We start from the raw sequence: 22,775 nt of genomic DNA, 5'->3' as shown, positions 1-22,775 counted from the left end.
ATCCAGTAAATACCAAATGGCACTAATTTAATCAGAAATGATTTGAAATAAAAGAGTTGTGTGGCTCCTGTGATAGATTTTTGGGGCACACAACAGTGGCTGGTATATCTGAGGATGGATTTTTGCAAAGGCAATCCCAATGTGGCTACTTTTCCTCATATAGTTTGGCACGATGTGCCTTCTCATTTTTCTTGTGGAATCATTCTCATTGTGATAAAAGGTAGAATACCACCAAAGCTGTCTCAGGATGGAGGCTCCATAGCTAGAACCACAGTGTGGCCATCTTCTTAGCAGTCACCACTGATGATTAAAGTCATTCAATCCAGTGTAGAAATGCCCACTAAGTGGCTTATAGGGTATAAAATACATTATAATACCTGAAATTAGCACATGTGGGAGGAGACCATAAGCAGTCTGAGTCATTACTTTTGTAGCCTTTGCTGAGTGCAGTGAGATATACGACTGACTTCAGATTTCATGGCTAGATAGGTATGGAATAATACTGAGGAAAAGCTTGCAAGTGGCTCTTCCTTAGATGTAAAACCTTGGAACTCAGAAAAACTAAGGTAATAACTGAAAGATCATTAGCTAACTAACACAGAGAAGACAGCATTAGCTCTGACTTCCTATAGGAAAACAAAAGAGAAATCTGCATTTCATAGGCAGCCAACAATTTTATGAACAGCTGCATGTGAGAAACTAGAAACAATGATAATCAGAGATGATTCTGCATCTGAGATGAACTGAGTAAAACTTTTAAACAAACACTTTGAAACTTCTTTTTAAAACCATGCAAAATGGGTTATAGGACACACTAATGGACACGGTCAATCTGAATGCTACAAAAACTAAGAAATCATTAATACAATTTAATATTCTTCCTTCAACAAAACATGCATCATCTAACCATACTAAGGAAAGTTTCTGATGGGATGTCCCATAAAACTCATTGGTGGAATCTATCAGCAGGTAAGTTTTCATTAACATATTGGTTGAAAGACACTAAAAGGGCAGGCATTGTTGAGGAAACTTGGCATTAAAGGTAGCATTTAATATCCAGTTAGATGCATCTTATAAGACTTATAGGAATCTATCACAGATTTTAGGAAGATGTTGATTGATCAGGTAATTTGGGCCTGACATGGTGCTTGAATGGGTTTGCTGAGGTACATGATATTTAAATCATTTATGAGCAAAAGAAGTGTTAGAGGATGTGAGTGATGTGCAGTGACACATAAATTAGGTTCTAAGATGTTAACGTAATCAAGAGTAGAAGAAAAATTAAAAACAATAAAACACAACTGTGAGGATATGGGGTGGACAAGGTAGACCTCCTAGTGAATAAATTACTGGAAAGCCAACTGTATAGCTAATTCACTGTTTAGCTAATGAGCTCCTGTTTAGCTAATGAGCTTTTATATGTCTTAAAAGGCCAAGTAACAGTTCCAGAAAAAAAGGTTAAGTTTGATTTGATACATGCATCTCTCACTATGTGCTTTTTATATAATTGACAGGTAGTGGAAAAAATATTTACCCAGTCTGGGGGTGGAGGGGCATTTTACAAGTTAGGTGTACCTATTGTATAGGTAAGTACCATAGTTTGAGTTGAGAGCATTTTTAACTTAGAACACATTGCCAGCATGAAGGATGACTGGTTTAAGGGAGCTGAGCACCACAAGGCTGATTTGCGAAGATATACAGCAGTGCAGAAGACAAATGATGGTAACCCGGAACACATAAAAATGTCTGTGAGCAATGGATGACAACAAAGAATAATGCTTCCTTACATGGTGCCATACCAACATTGTCCTTTTGATGAGATAACTTATAGAATGGATGAAATCACTCATAATGTGATGGGACTTAATAATTGTCCTATTTTCATAAACAACTACAATTTAATTGGAAGGAAATTTGGTAGGCATCTGTAGTCCTGTCTAAAACATTAAAAATATTTCATTATATCCTATAGATTTGTAAAAACATCTAAAAAAAGACTTATTGTGATTAGAAAATAACATTGATTACGAATCCTTGTGCCAGAGATGGGAAGACTCCCTATAAATTATTTGCTATAGAAACACTTAATTCTTAGAAATCATAAAGCCTGTTCCCAATATTCCAGGATGGATGGCAGAATGGGATGACAAAACCATATTGCTAATGACACCAAAATTGTTGGCTAAAGAACATGGAGAAATCAAGCTGATACAGAGTAGAATACACTCCTTTGTAGATTCGAAAATGGTGAGATGTAAAGTGTGGTCTGTGGCAGCAAAATTGACATCAATTTTTTTTTCGTGATTATAAATCATGCATGTCATATTACTCCATGACCTGTCTGTTATGTGTATAACTGACTACTGAAAATTAAGGTCAATTTCACAAGGTGGAGACCACATCTGATATTGTAGGCCAATGACTGAAGTCAAAGACCCCATGGAGTCCACTGACATTATACTGTTAATTTACTGCATAAGCTTGTCGAGTTGCTTACAAAATGTTAGTAGTTGAGGAAAATGAATTTATTTAAAGTAGAAATATAATGTGAAGATTCATAATTATGCTACCTCACAGAATAAGTGCTTCTTGCTGTGGCAGTCATCTGATGCTCACATGTAGAGGAAAGAAGATAATATCAATTTCACCCAACCATAGGCTTAGAGAACATTGTGAAAGAGCTAAATAAAATACTTTTGAGAACTAAAATGGATAGAACGAAGGGTTTATCAATATTCGATCAGAACTGAAAAGCTTCACTCTTCATGAAGGTTTGCTAAGATTCGGGAATAAGCAATAGCAGTCTCAGAAACTTCATGAAACGTAAAAGATCCACAAAGTCCCTCTCGTGGGCTCCATCTGCAGGACTAACTTCTAAAGAAAGAAAAGTCTCTGATCATTCCAGTGCCTAAAGCTCATTAAATAGCTTCAGTGATGCATATTTTCTGAGTTGCCATTCATGTTGGATTGGATCTTTTGGTGTCATTATTGCCTATGTGTGATGCCTGCCCCTCATTTATTTTCTAAGCTATGCGGGTAATAACATTTATCTCACCGCCTATTGATACCCTATCTCAGGTAAATAGCTATTTATTTCCACAAGAAAAGTAACTCCACGGTCAATCTATCAGTTCAACAATTCAGTCAAAATCATATTTCAGTAGGCGCTCACATCTAAGATGCATGTAAAGACACAAAGCTGCTAATGTAAAATCAATCACACTAGATTACAGTATTCTAGCCTTAAAAGAAAGACTTTATGATAATAAACCAAACCATGTTGAAGCATACTTAAATTTCAATTTGGGAGTTGTGGTGGAGGAGACTCATAAATCCCTGGATATCTATCAATACTGTCCATAAAACAAAGACATAAAAAAACAAAACAAACATCTAACTATCCTTTCAGCACTTGTGTGAGTAAGTGCAGGAACCCTGTCTATGTATGTTTGGTCAACAAAATAAAACTACATAAGTTCGCATGTGAGAGATTTTTCTTTGTTTTTCTTGTCATGGTACTATTTGTCTTGTTGTATTTTGATCTGTTTTATTGGCTTTGAAGAAAGAGAGAGAAAGAGAAAACAGGGAAGAGAAATTGAAGTTCTGTAGGTAGAAAAAAGATGACATTGAAAGAGTGAGTGGAAAGAAGATGTCAAAATGTATTGCATGAAAAAAGTTTTTTTAATTGTACACCCAAAGTAATTTGTAAGTGGATGCTCTAAATATTAATGAAGCATCATTTAAAGTATGGCATTCTACATGACTTGATCAATAAAAATATATTCTGGATCTTGAGAAGCTGATCTGTCATTGCTTTAGCATGAAGTCACTTGTTACAGAAGCCTTGAGAGTATGAGCATAAACTGATGAAGTTTACTCTGAAGAGAAATTGGCATGGGAACTAAATTTGGCATCAGTACAAGATAAAAGTTCTGTAAACTTCTGTAAAACATCAGAGCTCTTCTTTTGAAGATCAAAGGAAATTTTTCTTTGGAGAAAAATTTGGAAGATTATGGTTTGGAAATAGTAATTTGATCCCAGTGATTAAATGTTATTGAATAACAAAAAGAACAGAAACAAATGTATGGGGTATGAAAATACAAAAATCACTCTAGTATTCTGGCTAAACGTGGCATAGATGTCACAAGCTCTACTAACCCACCTACTTTTGCTTAAATAAAAAAATGGATATACTTACCATAACAATCAGGATGATCAATATCAAAAATGGCAGCTACCCAGTTAATTATAGGATATTTTACTACACAGCTGCATATGTAAGTCCCAATTTTATTTCTACAGTATGATACATCCTTGCACAAAGTTTCTTCCAATCGACACTCATCAATATCTGCAAATCAAGAGGATTTTTTTTAATTTTCATGGTGTGGTACCTCTTTCTCTTAAATATAGGGTCTCTACTGCTAGACTTCATTTGTAAATTTACCTATTAATATCCTTTGGCCTATGTTAGGCTGAACTAATATGATAAAGATAACAATTTTTCTTTAATATATAAACTCAATTCTATTCTACCTCAGTAAATATTTTTTTATGTATCCAAGCACTTTAGTATGTCTCCAGAAAAACTCAAGGAAGGAATGTCTAATTTTGACTTGTAATGTAGGGGTGCAAAGCAATCCTTGATAACAGGAAAATTTGTTCACATGGATGTGAGGTAGTTGTTCATATTACATAAGCAACCAGGCTACAGACAAAAATGAATACTGGCATTAAGTTGCTTTGGTTCTTTGTTGTGCTTTATTTAGTATGGGATGATAGTCTGTGGAGTTCTGTCATTCATATTCAGGGTATATTTTCTTCACATAAGAGACATCTTGATTCTTTAAGTTTCCATCTGCACCTGGAGCTGACCATGGTCCACAGATCTCCATACTGAAATTGCACTGGAAAAGAGCTGGTCTTCCCAGAAATAATGACACAATGAGAGCACAGTTAAAACCACCATTTCTGCTCCAAGGGACAGGCCTGGAACATGCAGAACACAGGAACCAAGGAGCAGCCAGGACAAATTTCTTTTATCTTCAATCTATACCCTGGAGCTGACCTTGTGCCAAGGTTTCCATAATTCCAACTGGAAGGAGTTTGTCTTTCAGGAGTGCCAACACACAGGCTTACAGGAGTAATAAGCCACAGTCAGAGACAGCAAGACCAGATAACACCAGAGATAACCAGATGGCAAGAGGCAAGTGCAAGAACATAAGCAACATAAACCAAGGCTATTTGGTCTCATCAGAACTCAGTTCTCCTATGACTACAAGCCCTGCATACCCCAGCACACTGAAAGTGCAAGATCTTGGTTTAAAATCACATTTCATGATGATGATAGAGGACTTTAAGAAGGATGTAAAGAATTCCCTTAAATAAATACAGGAGAACACAGGTAAACAGGTAGAAGCCCTAAAACAGGAAACACAAAAATTCCTTCCAGAATTACAGGAAATCACAGCCTAACAGGTGAAGGAATTGAACAAAACAATCCAGGATCTAAAAATGAAAAAAGATAAATAAATAAATCACAAAGTGGGACAACCCTGAAAATAGAAAACTAAGAAAGAGATAAAGAGTCATAGGTGCAAGAATCACCAACAGAAACAAGACATAGGAGTCACCAGGAGTGCCAACACACCTGAGAGCAGAGGTAAGACCAACAATTCTGCTCCAAGTGACCCGCCTGGTGGCCTCAGGACACACAAAGGCAGAAGTCATCTGGGACAGGGCACTTCTGGTTTCTGACTATGCCCGGAGCTGAACCACTCCCACAGTTCTCTGTATCCAAATCCTGTGGGGCAGAGAACTGGACTATCAGAAGTGCAGACAATCCTGAGAGCTCGGGGAAACCACCACTTCTGATCATATTCCTAGACCAAGAGCAACCTGCCTAGTGCCCTCTGGATACAGCAATATAGGAGCAGTCAGCAGCAAGAACCTTATGGTTTCTGCTTGCACCCAGAACTGAACTGAACCTGTCCCACAGTTCTCTGAACCCAAATCCCATGGGGGAGAGAGTCGGGCTCTCAGAAGTATGGACAATCATGAGAGCTCAGGGGAGAGTGCCATTTCTGCTCACATTCCTGGCCCAAGAGGAACCTGACTAGTGCCTGCTGGATACGGAACCTAGGAGCAGATAGAAGCATGATCCTTCTGGTTTCTTCCTGAGCTCAGAGCTGAAAGCTAGTCACCTGAAGTGCAGACACACCTGATAGCAGAGGTAATACTAAATTCTCTGCTCTAAGTGACCAACCCAGGAGCAAGTCTTTGTTCCCAGACCCAACTGAAAGAAAACAGGTCTGCAGTAGTACTGAAACACAGAATCACAACAGAGTCAAGCCAGTGTCAGAGACAGCAAGACAAGCTAACACCAGAGACAACCTGACGTGAGAGTCAAGTGCAGGAACCTAAGCAACAGAAAGCAGGACTACTTGGCATCATTAGAGCTCAGTTCTTCCACCAAAGCAAATATTGGATATCCAAACACACTGGAAAAGCAACTTTTTGGATTTAAAATCACATCTCATGATGATGATGGAGGATTTAAGAAGAACATAAATAACTCCCTTAAAGAAATACAGAACACAATAAAACGAGTAGAAGCCCTTAAAGAGGTAAAACAAAAATTCCTTAAAGAATTGCAGGAAAACAGAACCAAACAGGTGAATGAATTGAACAAAATCATCCAGGATTTAAAAATGGAAATAGAAACAATAAAGAAAGTACACAGGGAGGCAACCCTGGAGATATAAAATGTAGGAAAGAGATCAGGAGTCATAGATGAAAGCATCAGTAACAGAATCCAAGAGATAGAAGAGAGAATCTCAGGGGCAGAATATACTATAAAAACCATTGACACAACCAACAAAGATAATGTAAAACACAAAAAGCACCTAATGAGAAACATCCAGGAAATCCAGGACTCAACGAGAAGATCAAACCTAATGATAATATGTATAAGAGAGAGTGAAGACTTCCAATTTATGGGTCAATAAATATCTTCAGAAAGATTATAGAAGAAAATGCCCCTAACCTAAAGCAAGAGTTGCCTATAAACATACAAGAAACCTAAAGATCTCCAGATTGGACCAGAAAAGAAATTCCTCCTGTCAATTAATAATCAAAACACAAAATGCACAAAACAAAAAAAAAGAATATTAAAAGCAATAAGGGAAAAAGGTCAAGTAACATATAAAGGCAGACTGTTAGAATTCCACCAGACTTCTAACCAGGGACTATGAAAACCAGAAGATCCTGGACAGATGTCATACAAACCCTAAGAGATTACAAACGCCAGCCCAGGGTACTATATCCAGCAAAACTTTCAATTTACATAGATGGAGAAGCCAAGATATTTCCATGACAATTCCAAATATACACAGTATCTTTCTACAAATCCAGCCCTACAAAGGATAATAGATGGAAAACTACAACACAAGGGGGAAAACTACACCCAGGATAAAGTAAGAAAGAAAGTTGCTTACAGCAGAACTAAAAGAGAGAGAGAGAGAGAGAGAGAGAGAGAGAGAGAGAGAGAAACATAATCCCACCTCTAACAACAACAACAACAACAACAACAAACAACAACAACAAACAACAAACAACAACAACAAACACTATTCCTTAATATCTAACATCAATGGACTCAATGCCCTGATAAAAAGACATAGACTAACAGACTGTATATGGAAAGAGGACACAGCAGTTTGTTGCATACAGGAAACACACCTCAGTGACAAAGACACACACTACCTCAGAGTAAAAGGATGGAAAATGGTCTGAAGAAACATGCTGGAGTAGCCAATCTAATGTCGAATAAAATCGACTTTCAACACAAAGTTATCTAAAAAGATAAGGAAAGAGACTTCATATTCATCAAAGGAAAAAACTACCAGGTTGAACTCTCAATCCTAATACCTGAGCTCCAAATGCAAGGGCACCTACGTTCAAAAAAGAAACCTTACTAAAGTTCAAAGCACACATTGCACCTCACAAGATAATAATAGGAGATTTCAACACCCACTCTCGTCAATGGACAGATCATGGAAACAGAAACTAAACAGAGACATAGAGAAACTAAAAAATCTTTTGAATCAAATGGATATAACAGATATTTATAGAACATTTCATACAAAAGCAAAAAATATACCTTCTCAGCACCTCACGGTACCTTCTCCAAAATTGCTTTGAGAATGTTTAGGTATGGGCTTTGAATTCTTTATCTCTTCAAGAATTTTACCATGAAGGGGTATTGAATTTTGTGAAATGCTTTCTCACCATGTAGTTTAATGTTCACGTGGTTTTTTTCTCCATTTGAGTTTGTTTATATAGTGGATTAAGTTGATGTATTTCCATATATTGAACCATCCCTGCATCCCTGGGATGAAGGCTACTTGACCATGTTGCATGTCCATTTTGTTGTGTCCCTAGATTTGGTTTGCGAAAATTATTTGAGTTGTATTTGTGTCAATATTAAAAAGGGAAATTGGTCTGAACTTCTCTTTCTTTGTTTGGTCTTTGTGTGATTTACCTGTAAGTGTAATTGTGGCTTCATAGAAGGAATTGGATAGTGTTCCTTCAGTTTCTATTTTGTGGAATAGTTTTGACAGTATTGGTATTAGGTCGTCTTTGAAGGTCTGATAAATTCTCCACTAAACCCATCTGGTCCTGGGCTTTTTTGTGGGTTTTTTTTGCCAGGGGGGGGGTATGGGAGACATTTAATGACTGCTGCTATTTCTTTAGTGGTTTGGGGACTGTTTGGATGGTTTATCTGATCCTGATTTAACTTTGGTACCTGGTACCTGTTTAGAAAATTTTCTATCTTATCCAGATTATCCAATTTTGTTGCAAATAGGCCTTTGTAGTAGGACCAGATGATGTTTTTAAAATTTCCTCAGATTCTGTTTTTATGTCTCTCTTTTCATTTCTGATATTGTTAATTCAGTCACTGTCTCTGAACCCTTTGGTTATTCTGGATAAGGGTTTATTTATCTTGTTGATTTTCTCAAAGAACCAGCTCCTGGTTTTGTTGATATTTTGCATAGGATTTTGTTTGTTTGTTTGTTTCTACTTGGTTGATTTTAGCCCTGTGTTTGATTATTTTCTGCCATCTACTCCTTTTGGGTGTATTTGCTTCTTTTCGTTCTAGAGCTCTTAGGTGTGATTTCCAGCTGCTAGTGTATGTTCTCTCCTGTTTCTTTTTGGAGGCACTCAGAGCTATGAATTTTCCTCTTAGCACTTCTTTCATTGTGTCCCATAAGTTTGGGTATTTTGTGCCTTAATTTACATTAAAATTCCAAAAAGTCTTTAACTTCTTTCTTTATTTTTTCTTTGACCAAATTATTTTTTTTGTTTGGGAATATAAATTTAATTTAGACAATTCTCCAAAATATTTATCATGAGAATTCTATTCTTTGCAAAATGAACAATGAAATAAAATTAGCCAAGCTAATTATGTTAAAACTTTTGCATTTTATATTTAAGGATATCAAGTTCAAGATGGTTAAATTAGTAGAGAAATGGGGATATGATATCAACGGTAAAGAGGGAAAATGAGTCTCTTAAATGATAGTTAATTCACTCACAGTAGGGGACATGTACATTTGAACTATGTTGAGAAGAAAGGCAAAATACTTAGTACAGTTTAAAATTTTAACAAGAAAAAAATATATATCCATGTAAACAACATGATACTAAAGGATAGTTAAACAGATGAGGGAAACAGGATTGGCAGCACAGAAAGGACCCATCCATATACAGTAATTGATGTGATAGATATGGCCAAATAATCTACTGTTGGGCTTCTATTTTGAATAAGTGATATAAATACAAAGTATTTGAGATTAATGACACTATAGGTCTGAATGTCTAGGCAGTGCCTGGCAGGTACATATGTCTTAGATAAACACAAAATTAAAATAATAGAAAACATAAATAAAACAATAAACCAAAACTTTGTAACAAAACACTATAGAAATTCAAATAGGTAACCAACACAGGAATAAAATACTCCTGAGTTTACTCTAAAAAATGACAAGTATTCAGGGTATACTCAGAACGCCTTCAACTTAAGACACAGCACAGTCCATCAATTCAAACTACAAGTCCTTGACCAAATTATTATTGAGTAGAGCTTTGTTCAACTTACATGTGCATGTGTGCTTTCTGTTATTTTTGTTGTTATTGAAGACCAGACTTAGTCCATGGTGATCTGACAGGATGTATGGGATTATTTCAATATTCTTTCATCTGTTGTTACATATTTTGTGACTGATTATATGGCCAAATTTGAAGAAGGTACCATGAGGTGCTGAGAAGAAGTTATATTCTTTTATTTTAGGAGGAAATGTTCTACAGATGTCTGATAAAACCTTGTGGTTGATAACCTCTGTTAGTTTCTCTTTGTCTCTTCTTAGTTTCTGTTTCCATGATATGACTATTGCTGAGGATGGGTTGCTGAAGTCTCCCACTATTTTTGTAAGCAGCATAATGTGTGCTTTGAGCTTTAGTAAGGTTGCATTTATGAATATAGGTACCCTTGCTTTTGGAGCATAGATATTCAGGACTGAGAGTTCATCTTGGTGTCATTTTTTTCCTTGAAGAAAATGGAGTTTCCTTCTTTATCTTTTTTCAAATTTTTTGGTGAAAAGTCGATTTGGTTTGATATCTCCAGCTTTTTTTTGGGAGGGGGCATTTACTTGGAAAATTCTTTGTCCACCTTTTTACTCTGATAGTGTCTGTCTTTGTCAGTGAGATAGGTTTCCTATATATAGCAAAATGCTGGGGCCTCATTCTGCATCCAATCTCTTAGTCTATGTCTTTTTAGTTGGGAATTGAGTCCACTGCTATTAAGAGATATTAATGAATAGTAATTGTTGTGTTCTGTTATTTTTGCTGTTAGAGGAGTAATTACGTTTATGTGCCTCACTTCTTTTGGGTTTGTTGGAAGAAGAATACTTTGTAGGGCTTTTTGGAAATATATTATTTCAATTTGGTTTTGTCGTGGAATAACTTGGTCTCTTTTTCTGTGTTGAGAATTCTGCTGGATATAGTAGCCTGTGCTGGCATGTGTATTGTCTTAGATGTATGTAGGCTATCTACCCAGAATATTCTGGCTTTCATGAAGTCTGGTGCAATTCTGATAGGTCTCCCTTTACATGTTACTTGACTTTTTCCATTACTGCTTTTTTATTCTCTCTTTGTTTTGTGCCTTTGATATTTTGACTATTATGTGATGGGAGGAATTTCTTTTCTGGTCAAATATATTTGGAGGTCTGCATGTTTCTTATATATTTATGGGTATCCCTTTCCTTAGGTTAGGGAAGTTTTCTTCTATAATTTTGTTGAAGATATTTACTGGCCATTTAATTTGGAAATCTTCGCTCTCTTCTATACATATTATTCTTAGGTTATTTTCTTCCTCCATTTTAATTAAATTGGGTATTTTTTATTTACATTTCAAATGCTATTCCCTTTCCCAGTTTCCAGGCCATCAACACCCTTATTTCTCCCCCTACCCTTATATATGGGTGTTGCCCACGCATCCACCACCCATTACTGCCTCTCCAACAATCACATACACTGGGGTACAGTCTTGGCAGGACCAAGGGCTTCCCATTTCACTGGTGCCCCTACAAGGGTATTCATTGATACCTATGAGTTTGGAGCCCAGGGTCAGTCCATGTATAGTCTTGGGTAGTGGCTTAGTCCCTGGAAGCTCTGATTGCTTGGCATTGTTGTTCATATGGGGTCTCAAACCCCTTCAACTCTTTCAGTCCTTTCTCTGATTCCTCCAAAGGGGGTCCCATTCGCAGTTCAGTGGTTTGCTGCTGGCATTCGCCTATGTATATGCCTCACATTCTTGCTGTGTCTATCAGGAGAGGCCTACATCTGGTTCTTGTCAGCTTGCACTTCTTAGCTTCATACATCTTATCTAGTTTTGGTGGCTGTATATGTATGGACCACATGTGGGGCAGGCTCTGAATGATTGTTCCTTCAGTATCTGTTCTACACTATGCCTCACTATCCCCTCCTATGGGTATTTTTGTTCCCCTTTTAAAGAAGGAGTAAAGCATCTGAATTTTGGTCATCCTTCTTGAGTTTTATGTGTTCTGTGCATCTTCAGTAACTCAAGTATTTGGGCTAATATCCACTTATCAATGAGTGCATACCATGTGTGTTTCTCTGTCATTGGGTTACCTCACTCAGGATAACATTTTCTAGTTCCATCCATTTGCCTATGGATTTCGTGAAGTCATTGCTTTTGATAGCTGAGCAGTATTCCATTGTGTACATTTACCACATTTTCTGTATTTATTCCTCTGTTGAAGGGCATCTGGGTTCTTTCCAGCTTCCAGCTATTATAAATAAGGCTGCTATGAACATAATGGAGCATGTGTCTTTGTTGTATGTTGGAGCATCTTTTCAGTATATACCCAAGAGAATTATAGCCGGGTCCTCAGGTAGTTCAATGTCCAATTTTCTGGGGAACCTCCAGACTGATTTCCAGAATGGTTGTACCAGTCTCCAATCCCACCAACAATGGAGGAGCGTTCCTCTTTCTCCACATCCTCGCCAGCATTTGCTGTCACCTGAGTTTTTATCTTAGCCATTGTGACTGGTGTGAGTTGGATCTCAGGGTTGTTTGGATTTGGATTTCTCTGATGACTAAAGATATTGAGCATTTCTTTAGGTGCTTCTCATCCATTTGATATACCTCAGCTGTGAATTCTTTGTTTAGCTCTGTACACCATTTTTAATATGGTTATTTGTCTCTCGGCAGTCTAACTTCATAAGTTCATAATTTCATAAGCTCCTTGTATATTTTGGATATTAGCTCTCTATCCAATCTTTTGGTTTCCACTTTGTCCTAAGAACTGTGTCCTTTGCATTAGGGAAGCTTTACAATTTTATGAGGGCCTATTCATCGATTTTGATCTTAGAGCAGAAGCCATTGGTGTTTTGTTCAGGAAATTTTCTCCAGGGTCCATGTGTTCGAGATTTGTCCCCACTTTTTCTTCTATTAGTTTGAGTATATATGATTTGATGTGGAGGTCCTTGATCTACATGGAATTAAGCTTTGTACAGGGAGATAAAAATGGATCGATTTGCATTCTTCTACATGATGACCTCCAGTTGAACAAGCACCATTTGCTGAAAATGCTATCTTTTTTCCAGTGGATCGTTTTGGCACCTTTGTCAAAAAGCAAGTAATCATAGGTGTGTGGATTTATTTCTGAATCTTTAATTCTATTCTACTGGTCTATCTGCCTGTCTCTGTACCAATAACATGCATTTTTTATCACTAATGCTCTGTAATACTGCTTGAGATCAGGGATGGTGATTCCCCCAGAAGTCCTTTCATTGTTGAGGATAATTTTAGCTACCCTGGGTTCTTGTTATTCCAGATGAATTTGCATATTGTTCTGTCTAACTCTATGAAGAATTGGGTTGGAATTTTGATGGGGATTTCATTGAATCTGTAAATCCCTTTTGATAAAATGGCCACTTTTACTATATAAGTCCTGCCAACTTATGAGCATGGGAGATCTTTGATCTTCTGAGATCTTCTTCAATTTCTTTTTTCAGAAACTCGAAGTTCTTATCATACATATCTTTCATTTGCTTGGTTAAAGTCACACCAAGTTATTTTATATTATTTGGGACTATTGTGAAGGATGTCATTTCCCTAATTTCTTTCTCAGCCTGGTTATCTTCTGTGTAGAGGAAGCCAACTGATTTGTTTGAGTTTATTTTATACCCAGGCACTTTGTTGATGTTGTTTATCAGGCTTAGTAGTTCTCTTGTGGAACCATTGGCATCAACTATCATAACATCTGCAAATAGTGTTATTTTGATTTCTTCCTTTCCAATTTGTATCCCTTTTACCTCCTTTTGTTGTCTGATTGTTCTGGCTAGGATTTCGAGAATTATATTGAATAAGTGGGCACCCTTGTCTAGTCCCTGATTCTATTGGGATTGCTTCAAGTTTCTCTCCATCTAGTTTAATGTTAGCTACTGGTTTGCTGTATATGGCTTTTATTATGCGCCTTGAATTCCTCTTCTTTCTAGGACTTGTATCATGAAGGAGTGTTGAATTTTGTGCAATGCTTTCTCCGCATCTAATTAAATGATCAAGTGGTTTTTATCTTTCTGTTTGCATATTTGGTGGATTATGTTGATGGTTTTCCATATATTAAACCATTTCTTCATCCCTGGGATGAAGCCTACTTGATCATGATGGATGATCATTTTGGTATGTTCTTGGATTCAGTTTGCAAGAATTTTATTGAGTATTTTTGCATCCACATTCATATGGAAATTGGTCTCAAGTACTCTATCTTTGTTGGGTCTTTGTGCGCTTTAGATATAAGAGTAATTGTGGCTTCATAGAAGGAATTCAGTACTGTTCTGTCTATTTCAATTTTGTGGAATAGTTTGGACAGTATTGGTATGAGGTCTTCTATGAAGGTCTGATAGAATTCTGCACTAAACCCGTCTGGACCTGGGCTCTTTTTGGTTGGGAGACCTTTAATGACTGCATCTATTTTGTTAGGAGTTATGGGGTTGTTTAACTGGTTTATCTGTTCCTGATTTAACTTCGGTACCTGGTATCTGTCTAGGAAATTGTCCATTTCCTGCAGATTTTCAAGTTTTGTTGAATATAGGCTTTTATAGTAAGATCTGATGATTTTTTGAATTAGTTATGTCTCCCTTTTCATTTCTGATTTTGTTAATTTGGACACACTCTCTGTGTTCTCTAGTTAGTCTGGCTAAGGGTTTATCTATTTGTTGATTTTCTCAGAGAACCAGCTTTTGGTTCTGTTGATTCTTTTTATGGTTCTTTTTGTTTCTACTTGGTTGATTTCAGCCCTGAGTTTGATTATTTCCTGCCTTCTAATCCTCCTGTGTGTATTTGCTTCTTTTTGTTCTAGAGGTTTTAGGTGTGGTGTCCAGCTGCTGATTTATACTTTCTCCTGCTTCTTTCTGCAGGTACTCAGAGCTGTGAGTTTTCCTCTCAGCACAGTTTTCATTGTATCCCATAAGTTTGTGTATGATGTACATTCATTTTCATTAAATTCTAAGAAGTCTTTAATTTCTTTATTTTTTCCTTGAGCAGGTTATCATAGATTACCATTCAATTCCATGTACAATTTCCATGTACATGTGAGCATTCTTTCCTTATTGTTGTTATTGAAGACCAGCCTTAGTTCCTGGTGGTCTGATTATTTCTATCTTTCTGTATCTGTTGAGACCTGTTTTGTGACAGATTATATGCTCAGTTTTGAAGAAAGTACCATGAGGTGGTGAGAAGATGGTATATCCTTTTGTTTTATGAAGGAATGTTCTATAAATGTCTGTTACATCCAGTTGGTTCATACCTTCTGTTAGCCTGTCTATGTCTGTTTAATTTCTATTTCCATGATCTGTCCATTGATAAGAGTGGGCTGTTGCAATCTCCTACTATTATTGTATGAGGTGCAATGAGTGCTTTGAGCTTCAGTAAGGTTTCTTTTATGTATGTAGTTGCCCTTGTATTTGGAGCATAATTATTTAGGATTGAGAGTTCATCTTGGTAGATTTTTCCTTTGATGAAAATGAAGTGTCCTTCCTTATCTTTTTTGATGACTTTTGGTTGAAAGTTGATTTTATTTGATATTAGAATGGTTACTCCAGCTTGATTCTTCAAATCCTGCGATTGGAAAGTTGTTTGCCAGCCTTTTACTCTGAAGTAGTGTCTGTCTTTGTCTCTAAGTTGTGTTACTTGTAGGTAGCAAAATGTTGGGTTCTCATCACGTATGCAGTCTGTTAATTTGTGTCATTTTATTGGGGAGTTGAGTCCATTGATGTTGAGAGATATTCAGGAATAGTGATTGTTGATTCCTGTTATTTTTATATTTGGAGGTGAGATTATGTTTGTGTGCTTCTCTTCTTTTGGTTTTGTTGCAAAAAGATTGATTTCTTGCTTTTTCTAGGGTGTAGCTTGTCTCCTTGTGTTGGGCTTTGCCACTTATTATCCATTGTAGGGCTGGATTTGTACAAAGATACTGTGTGAATTTGGTTTTGTCATGGAATATCTTCTTTTCTCCCTCACTGTTAATTGATAGTTTTGCTGGATACAGTAACCTGGGTTGACATTTGTATTCTCTTATGTCTGCATGACATCTGTCCAGGATTTTCTGGCTTTCATAGTCTCTAATGAAAAGTCTAGAGTAATTCTGATAGGTCTGATAAGTATCAGAATGTTACTTGACATTTTTCCCTTACTGCTTTTAATATTCTTTCTTTGTTTTTTTGCATTTGATATTTTGACTATTATGTGATGGGAGGAGTTTCTTTCCTGGCCAATCTCTTTGGAGTTCTGTAGGCTTCTTGTATGTTTATGGGCATTTCTTTCTTTAGGTTAGGGAAGTTTTCTTTTATGATTTTGTTGAAGATATTTACTGGCCCTTTAAGTTGTGAATCTTCACTCTCTTCTATATCTATTATACTTAGGTTTGATCTCATTGTATCTTGGATTTCCTGCATATATTGGGTTAGGAGCTTTTTCTATTTTACATTATTTTTGACAGTTGTGTTGACTTTTTTATGGTATCTTCTGCTCCTGAGATTCTCTCTTCTCTCTTTTGTATTCTGTTGGTGATGCTCACATCTATGACTCCTGATCTCTTCCTTAGGTTTTCTATCTCCAGGGTTGTCTCGCTTTGTGCTTTCTTTATTGTTTCTATTTCCATTTTTAACTTCTTGATGGGTTTGTTCATTTCCTTCTCCTATTTGGTTGTATTTTTCAGTAGTTCTTTTAAGGGATTTTTGTGTTTCCTCTTTAAGGGCCTCTATTTGCTTACTTGTATTGTCCTATATTCTCTTAAGGGAGTTATTTATGACCTTCTTAAAATCCTCCATCATCATGATAAAATGTGATTTTAAGTCTAAATCTTGCTTTTCTGGTGTGTTTGGATATCCAGTGTTTGCTTTGGTGGGAGAATTGGGCTCTGATGATGCCAAGTAGTCTTGGTTTCTGTTACTTGGGTTCCTGTGCTTGCCTCTCGCGATGAGGTTGTCTCTGATGTTAGCTTGTCTTGCTGATTCTGATGGGGGCTTGATCCTCTTGTGGACCTGTGTGTCAGCACTGCTGTAGACCTGTTTTCCTGTTTTCTTTCAGCCAGTTATGGGAACAGAGTGCTCTGCTCTCAGGAATGTAGTTGTTCTTTTGTCTGGCTTTCAGCTCTCGGTGTGGGCAGGAACCAGAAGTCTCCTTCCCCTACTTCTCCTAGGTCACTGTGTGCAGGGGGCACAGATGGCACAAGGTGTTTACCTCTTGAGTTGGGAATGTGGGCAGAGAGTAGTCCCCTCTGGTTTACAGGAGTTTCTGCCTCTCTGAAGGTCTAGCTCTCTCTCTAACCCCCCATGGGATTTGGGAGCAGGGAGCTGTTTGACTAGTTTAGTTCAGATCCTGGTGCAGTCTGCACAGTGGGGCTCCTACAACTTGACTGTTCCTATATTCCTGTGTCCAGAGGCACTATGCAGTTTCCTCTTGGGCCAGGGATGTGGGAAAAGGTGAGCAGAAGTGGCAGTCTCTCCTGTCCTGTAGTCTCAGGATTGCCAACACTTCTGGGTAGGTTTTATCTTCTCATTGTGTTATCGATTTACTGGATGTTTTGGATTAGAAACTTTCTTTGTTTACATTTTCCTTGTTAGTTATGTCAATGTTTTCTATGTTATCTTCTGCCCCTTAGATTCTCTCTTCAATTTCTTATATTCTGTTGGGGATTCTTGCATTTATGACTCCTGATTTCTTTCCTACATTTTCTATCACCAGGGTTGTCTCCCTTTGTGCTTTTTTTATTGTTTCTATTTCCATTTTTAGATTCTAGATGATTTTGTTTAATTCCTTCACCAGTTTGGTTGTGTTTTCCTGTAATTCTTCAAGGTATATGCTCCTCTTTAAGGTTTTATACTTGTATATGTGTGTTATCCTGTATTTCTTTAAGGGAGTTATTTATGTCCTTCTTTAAGTCCTTCATAATCATCATCATGAGATGTGATTTTAAATCCAAACATTGCTTTTCCAGTTTGTTTGGATATCCAGTATTTGCTTTGGTAGTAGAACTTGTCTCTGATAATGCCAAATAATCTTTGTTCCTGTTGTTTGGGTTCCTGTGCTTGCCTCTCTTCATCTCTGGTGTTAGCTGGTCTTGCTGTCTCTAACAGTGGCTTGACTCTCCTCTAAGCCTGTGTGTCAGAACTCCTGGAGACTAACTTTCTCACAACAAGATCTGGATACAGATAGCTGTGTCACAGGTTCAGTTCTGTGCTCAGGAAGAAACTGCAAGGATCTTATCCAAGACATCTCCTTGGTCCCTGTGTCCAGAGGACTTCAGTTCAGTTCCTCTTGGGACAGGAATATGAGTAGATATGGTAGTCTCCCCTGTGTTCTGAGGATTGTCTGTACTTCTGAGAGCCCTACTTTCTTTCCAGGGGATCTGCATACAAATAGCTGTGGTACTGGGTCAGCTCTGGGCACAGGTGTAAAGCAAAAAGGTCCTGTCCCAGCTGCTCTTATGTACTGTATTCAGAGGGCTCCAGGTGGGTTCCTGTTGGGCCAGGAATAAAGTAGAGCTCTCCCCTGAGCTCTCAGAATTGTCCACTCTTCGAAGAGTCCAGCTCTGTCTCCCACAGGATCTAGGTGCAGAGAGCTGTGGAACCAATCACCTCTGAGATGTTAAAATGGACATAGATAACCTTTTTTAATTAAATTCAGAAAAATCCAGGTAAACAAGTAGAAGATCTTAAAGAGGAAACACATAAATCTCTTAAATTCAGAAAAATACAATCAAGCAAGTGAAGGAATTAAACAAAACCATCCAGGATCTAAAAATGGGACTAGAAACAATAAAGATATCAAAAGGGAGACCACCCTGGAGATGAGAATCTAGGAAGGAGAGTAGGAATCACAAATGCAAACATTACCAACAAAATAAAAGAGATAGAAGAAAGAATCTCAGACATAGAAGATACCATAGAAAACACTGACACAGCAGTAAAAGAAAATGCAAAATTCAAAGATTTCCTAACTTACAACATCCAGGAAATCCAAGACACAATGGTAATACCAAACCTAATAACAGTTGATATAGAAGAGAGTGAAGATTTCCAACTCAAAGCATCAGCAAATGTCTTATACATAATTATAGAGTAAATCTTCCCTATCCTAAAGAAACAAATGCCCATAAATATCAAATAGATTGAATCAAAACATAAATTCCTCACATCTCCTAATAGTCCAAACACCAAATGCGCAGAACAAAGAAAGCATATTAAAATAATAATGGAAAAATGTCAAGTAACATAAATGAAGCCCTATCAGAATTACACCAGAATCCTCAACAGAGACTGAAAAAGCCAGTAGATATTGGGCTAATGTGATACAGACCCTAAGAGAACACAAATGCTACCTCAGGCTACTCTACCCATCAAGCCTCTCAATTACCATAGATGGAGAAACCACGATATTCCATAACAAAACCAAATTAAAACAATTTGTTTCCAAAAATATAGTCATAGAAAGCATAATAGATGGAAAACTCAAACACCAAAACGAAAACTGCACCAAAGAAACAGCAAGAAATTAATCTTCTTACAACAAACCTAAAAGAAGAGAGCCATACAAATATAATTCCACCTCTAACAATAAAAATAACAAGAAGCAACAATTGCTTTTCTTTAATATCTCTTAACATCAGTGGACTCAATCCCCCCATTAAAAAAACTGAGACTGGGTTGGGGATTTAGCTCAGCGGTAGAGCGCTTGCCTAGCAGGTGCAAGGCCCTGGGTTCGATCCCCAGCTCCGGAAAAAAAAAAACTGAGACTAACAGACTAGATTCATAAATATCACCCAGTATTTTGCTGTACACAGGAAATGTATCTCAATGAAAAAGACAGACACTACCTCAGAGTAAAGAGCTGGAAGTTTTTCTGAAGAAATGGTGCCAAGAAACTTTTTTTTTCTTTCTGTACTTGGCACAAAGAACGATCATTTTAAAGTAAGGAAATTACTTAAAGAAAAATGTTATCATAAGACTGTTTTATTGTTGTGAAGAGACATTGTGACAAATAACATCAATAAAACATAGCACTTAATGGAGTCTTATCATGACATAAAGAAAGACAACAAATGTTTATGGTCTGTGATGGGGCAGTATTTGACATATTATATTATCTGATCCACAGGAAGAAAGGAAAGAGGTAGCTATTTGAGAGTACCATGGGCTTTTAAAATGACAAGGTCCATCCTACTGCCATTAGTCATTCAACAAGCCCATAACTCCTAATCATTTTCAAACAATTCTCACAACTGATAACCAAGCAGTTAAATAGATGATCTTATGTAGCTCTTTCTTCTTCAAACCACTATGTTGAAATAACCATGAAGAGAAAGCAAGTAACCAACACTCCTCCGTAGATTCTGATTTATTCTCTTTCTCCAATTTTGTTTTGTTTTTCACTGTTTGTTGTTTGCTGTGCGTTTTTGTTTTTGTTTTGACCTTGAGTCCATTCCCTAGCTTTCCTCTGCAATAGAATGTTAGCTAGAAATGTAAGGTAAAAGGGACCATTTCCTCACCAGTTTACTCATGGTATTAATCACAACAATTGAAAACATATGAGGATAGATTTTTACCTTGACATTTTACATGGGGCTCAATAATTCTTCTATTCTCTGAGCCTGTCCAGAATCCTTCTTTACAAATACAGTGAGTGCTATTGAAGCAGATGGCATTTTCATTGCACTGAGGGCAGGAAGCTACAAGAAACACAAAATTCTTTGAAGCATATCATTTTATAACCACCCTAATGTTTAATATATATGTTTATGGAGGCTTTCTGTATATATTTTTACCATAAATACCTACTTTACAAATGGCCACATTTCAATTGGGAGACCTTATATTTCCTTTTCTGGGAGATTTCTTTGGCCAAACCATCATTAATCACTAGAGGACAAATTAGTAATGGCTATTCATTTGAAATGGCTCATGAAGTCAATGACTGACAAATGGATATATATATATATATGTATATATATATATATATATATATATATATATATATATATATATATATATGGAGAGAGAGAGAGAGATTCCTCAGCTTTAAGAGCTGTGTAGATGCATTACCTATAAGTACACATACACTTTTATATAAGTTTGATGTGAAAGTATGATGGCCTAATTCTGAAACATAAATCAAAACAGCATCAAAGACACAGGTAGGAGGAAAGATAAGAGGTAACAACTGCCATTTCTGTGACTTGGACCCAGCTCCTACCTGGAGAACCAAGAATCGTGTGTGCATTTTTTTCTTTCTTATAGTTATAGTGTCTTCTTCATGGTGATATCTTAAGCATCAAATGCAATTGCATGTGTAATTGCTCAGGTAAGTTATGTAAACAATAGTGGTGAAGATGAAGATGAAGGTATTTAAATAAGGTAATGTTACTTAAAGTATAAAAATATAAAACTCATAGTTTTACACTTAAAGGGAGCATTTATCTTACATGGAGCAATATTTCATATCCCACTATTTTTTCCTGACATTAACAATGAATAGACTCACCTGAAATAGTCATCATTTGTAATATTGACCAGATAAGCAGCATAGAAAGAACTAAGAGAGAAAGAAAAGAAAATATTCAGGTTAAAATCTTTAAAAGTCTAGCTCTGCTTAAGAGTCATATAGGCTTTGTCCACCCTATAAATACAACTCTTACATTCATACATACTACTTCAAGACCATTGTCATGCTGGAAGACTGTAAAAATACTGGAGTGAAACATACATAATATTTTTCCTGTGAGCCTACCAGTGAACTCAGCTTTTCCTCCAGGGTTTTCACACAGATGCCTCTCCCACATCTCTGTTCTATATTAAATGGCCCCTCTTACCAACTCTGGCCTCTAAACCCACAATGTATATTATTATAAATGCAATCACTATATTAAGAAAAGCACAATTTACAGAGAATGCAAATATTGGATGACTTTTCTGACTGTTTCCATTTTTACCATTCTTAGAAAGAAGTGAAATGTTGGATTATTGTCTACTCTACACAAATCTGGCATTGCTTGGCAAGGGAATCTTTACTGAAGAATTACTCTGTCAGATTGGCCCATATCCCAAGACTGTGGGATATTTTCTTGAATAGTGATAGATGTGGGAGGGTCTAGGCATGTTGAACAGTACCACCTCTGGGCTGTTAGTCCAGGGTGATATAAGAAAACAGACAGGGAAAACCATGGAATTCAAGGTAATAAACATCATTCTTCATGAATTCTGCTTTATTTCATGCTTAAATGTATTGCCTGAAATTCTCTTTACCATGGATCATATATTATAAAATGCCATAAACTTTTTCCTCCACAAGTTACTTTTGGTCATGATGTTTGTTTCTTATTGTTTCACCGGACAAAAAAGGTGGAGAAGAATCTAATAGCAATTCAAAAAAGCTATTTTACATAGTCTACCATGGTTATCAAATGAGTTTAAATGAGATTACTTCTAGGATCATTTGTGAGATCTTGTAAGGATATGAAATATGGTCAACTGAGGGACAGTTATGCCACCAAAGAGTTTATTTTCCAGCAAAACAATACTATTTATGTATCTTTTGGGAAACAGGGAAATATATATCCCTCTAAAATCCCTTCTCTATAAGGGAAGCATATTGAATGTGATGTTGTGGCTGTGTTGTATAAAATCTCACATTT

The 22,775-nt window shown here is 36.7% G+C and overlaps 1 protein-coding gene across 4 annotated transcripts in view; it reads right to left on the bottom strand.

Annotated features, from left to right (window-relative positions):
- Positions 1 to 22,775, bottom strand: part of Adgre4 (adhesion G protein-coupled receptor E4) — a 155,089-nt gene that overhangs the window by 96,339 nt on the left and 35,975 nt on the right. For 3 of the 4 annotated variants that reach the window (XM_063267566.1, XM_039084035.2, NM_001007558.2), the window contains exons 3-5: positions 21,626 to 21,676; positions 20,691 to 20,813; positions 4,199 to 4,351 (exon numbers count right to left, since the gene is read on the bottom strand). In XM_063267566.1, the coding sequence (XP_063123636.1) occupies positions 4,199 to 4,351; positions 20,691 to 20,813; positions 21,626 to 21,676 (327 nt within the window). The remainder of the gene's footprint in view (positions 1 to 4,198; positions 4,352 to 20,690; positions 20,814 to 21,625; positions 21,677 to 22,775) is intronic. The other variant, XM_063267567.1, reaches the window with a different exon arrangement.

The sequence above is a fragment of the Rattus norvegicus genome, chromosome 9, assembly GCF_036323735.1.
Source record: "Rattus norvegicus strain BN/NHsdMcwi chromosome 9, GRCr8, whole genome shotgun sequence".
Lineage (NCBI taxonomy): Eukaryota > Metazoa > Chordata > Mammalia > Rodentia > Muridae > Rattus > Rattus norvegicus.
This window is presented reverse-complemented; position numbering and strand designations above follow the sequence as displayed.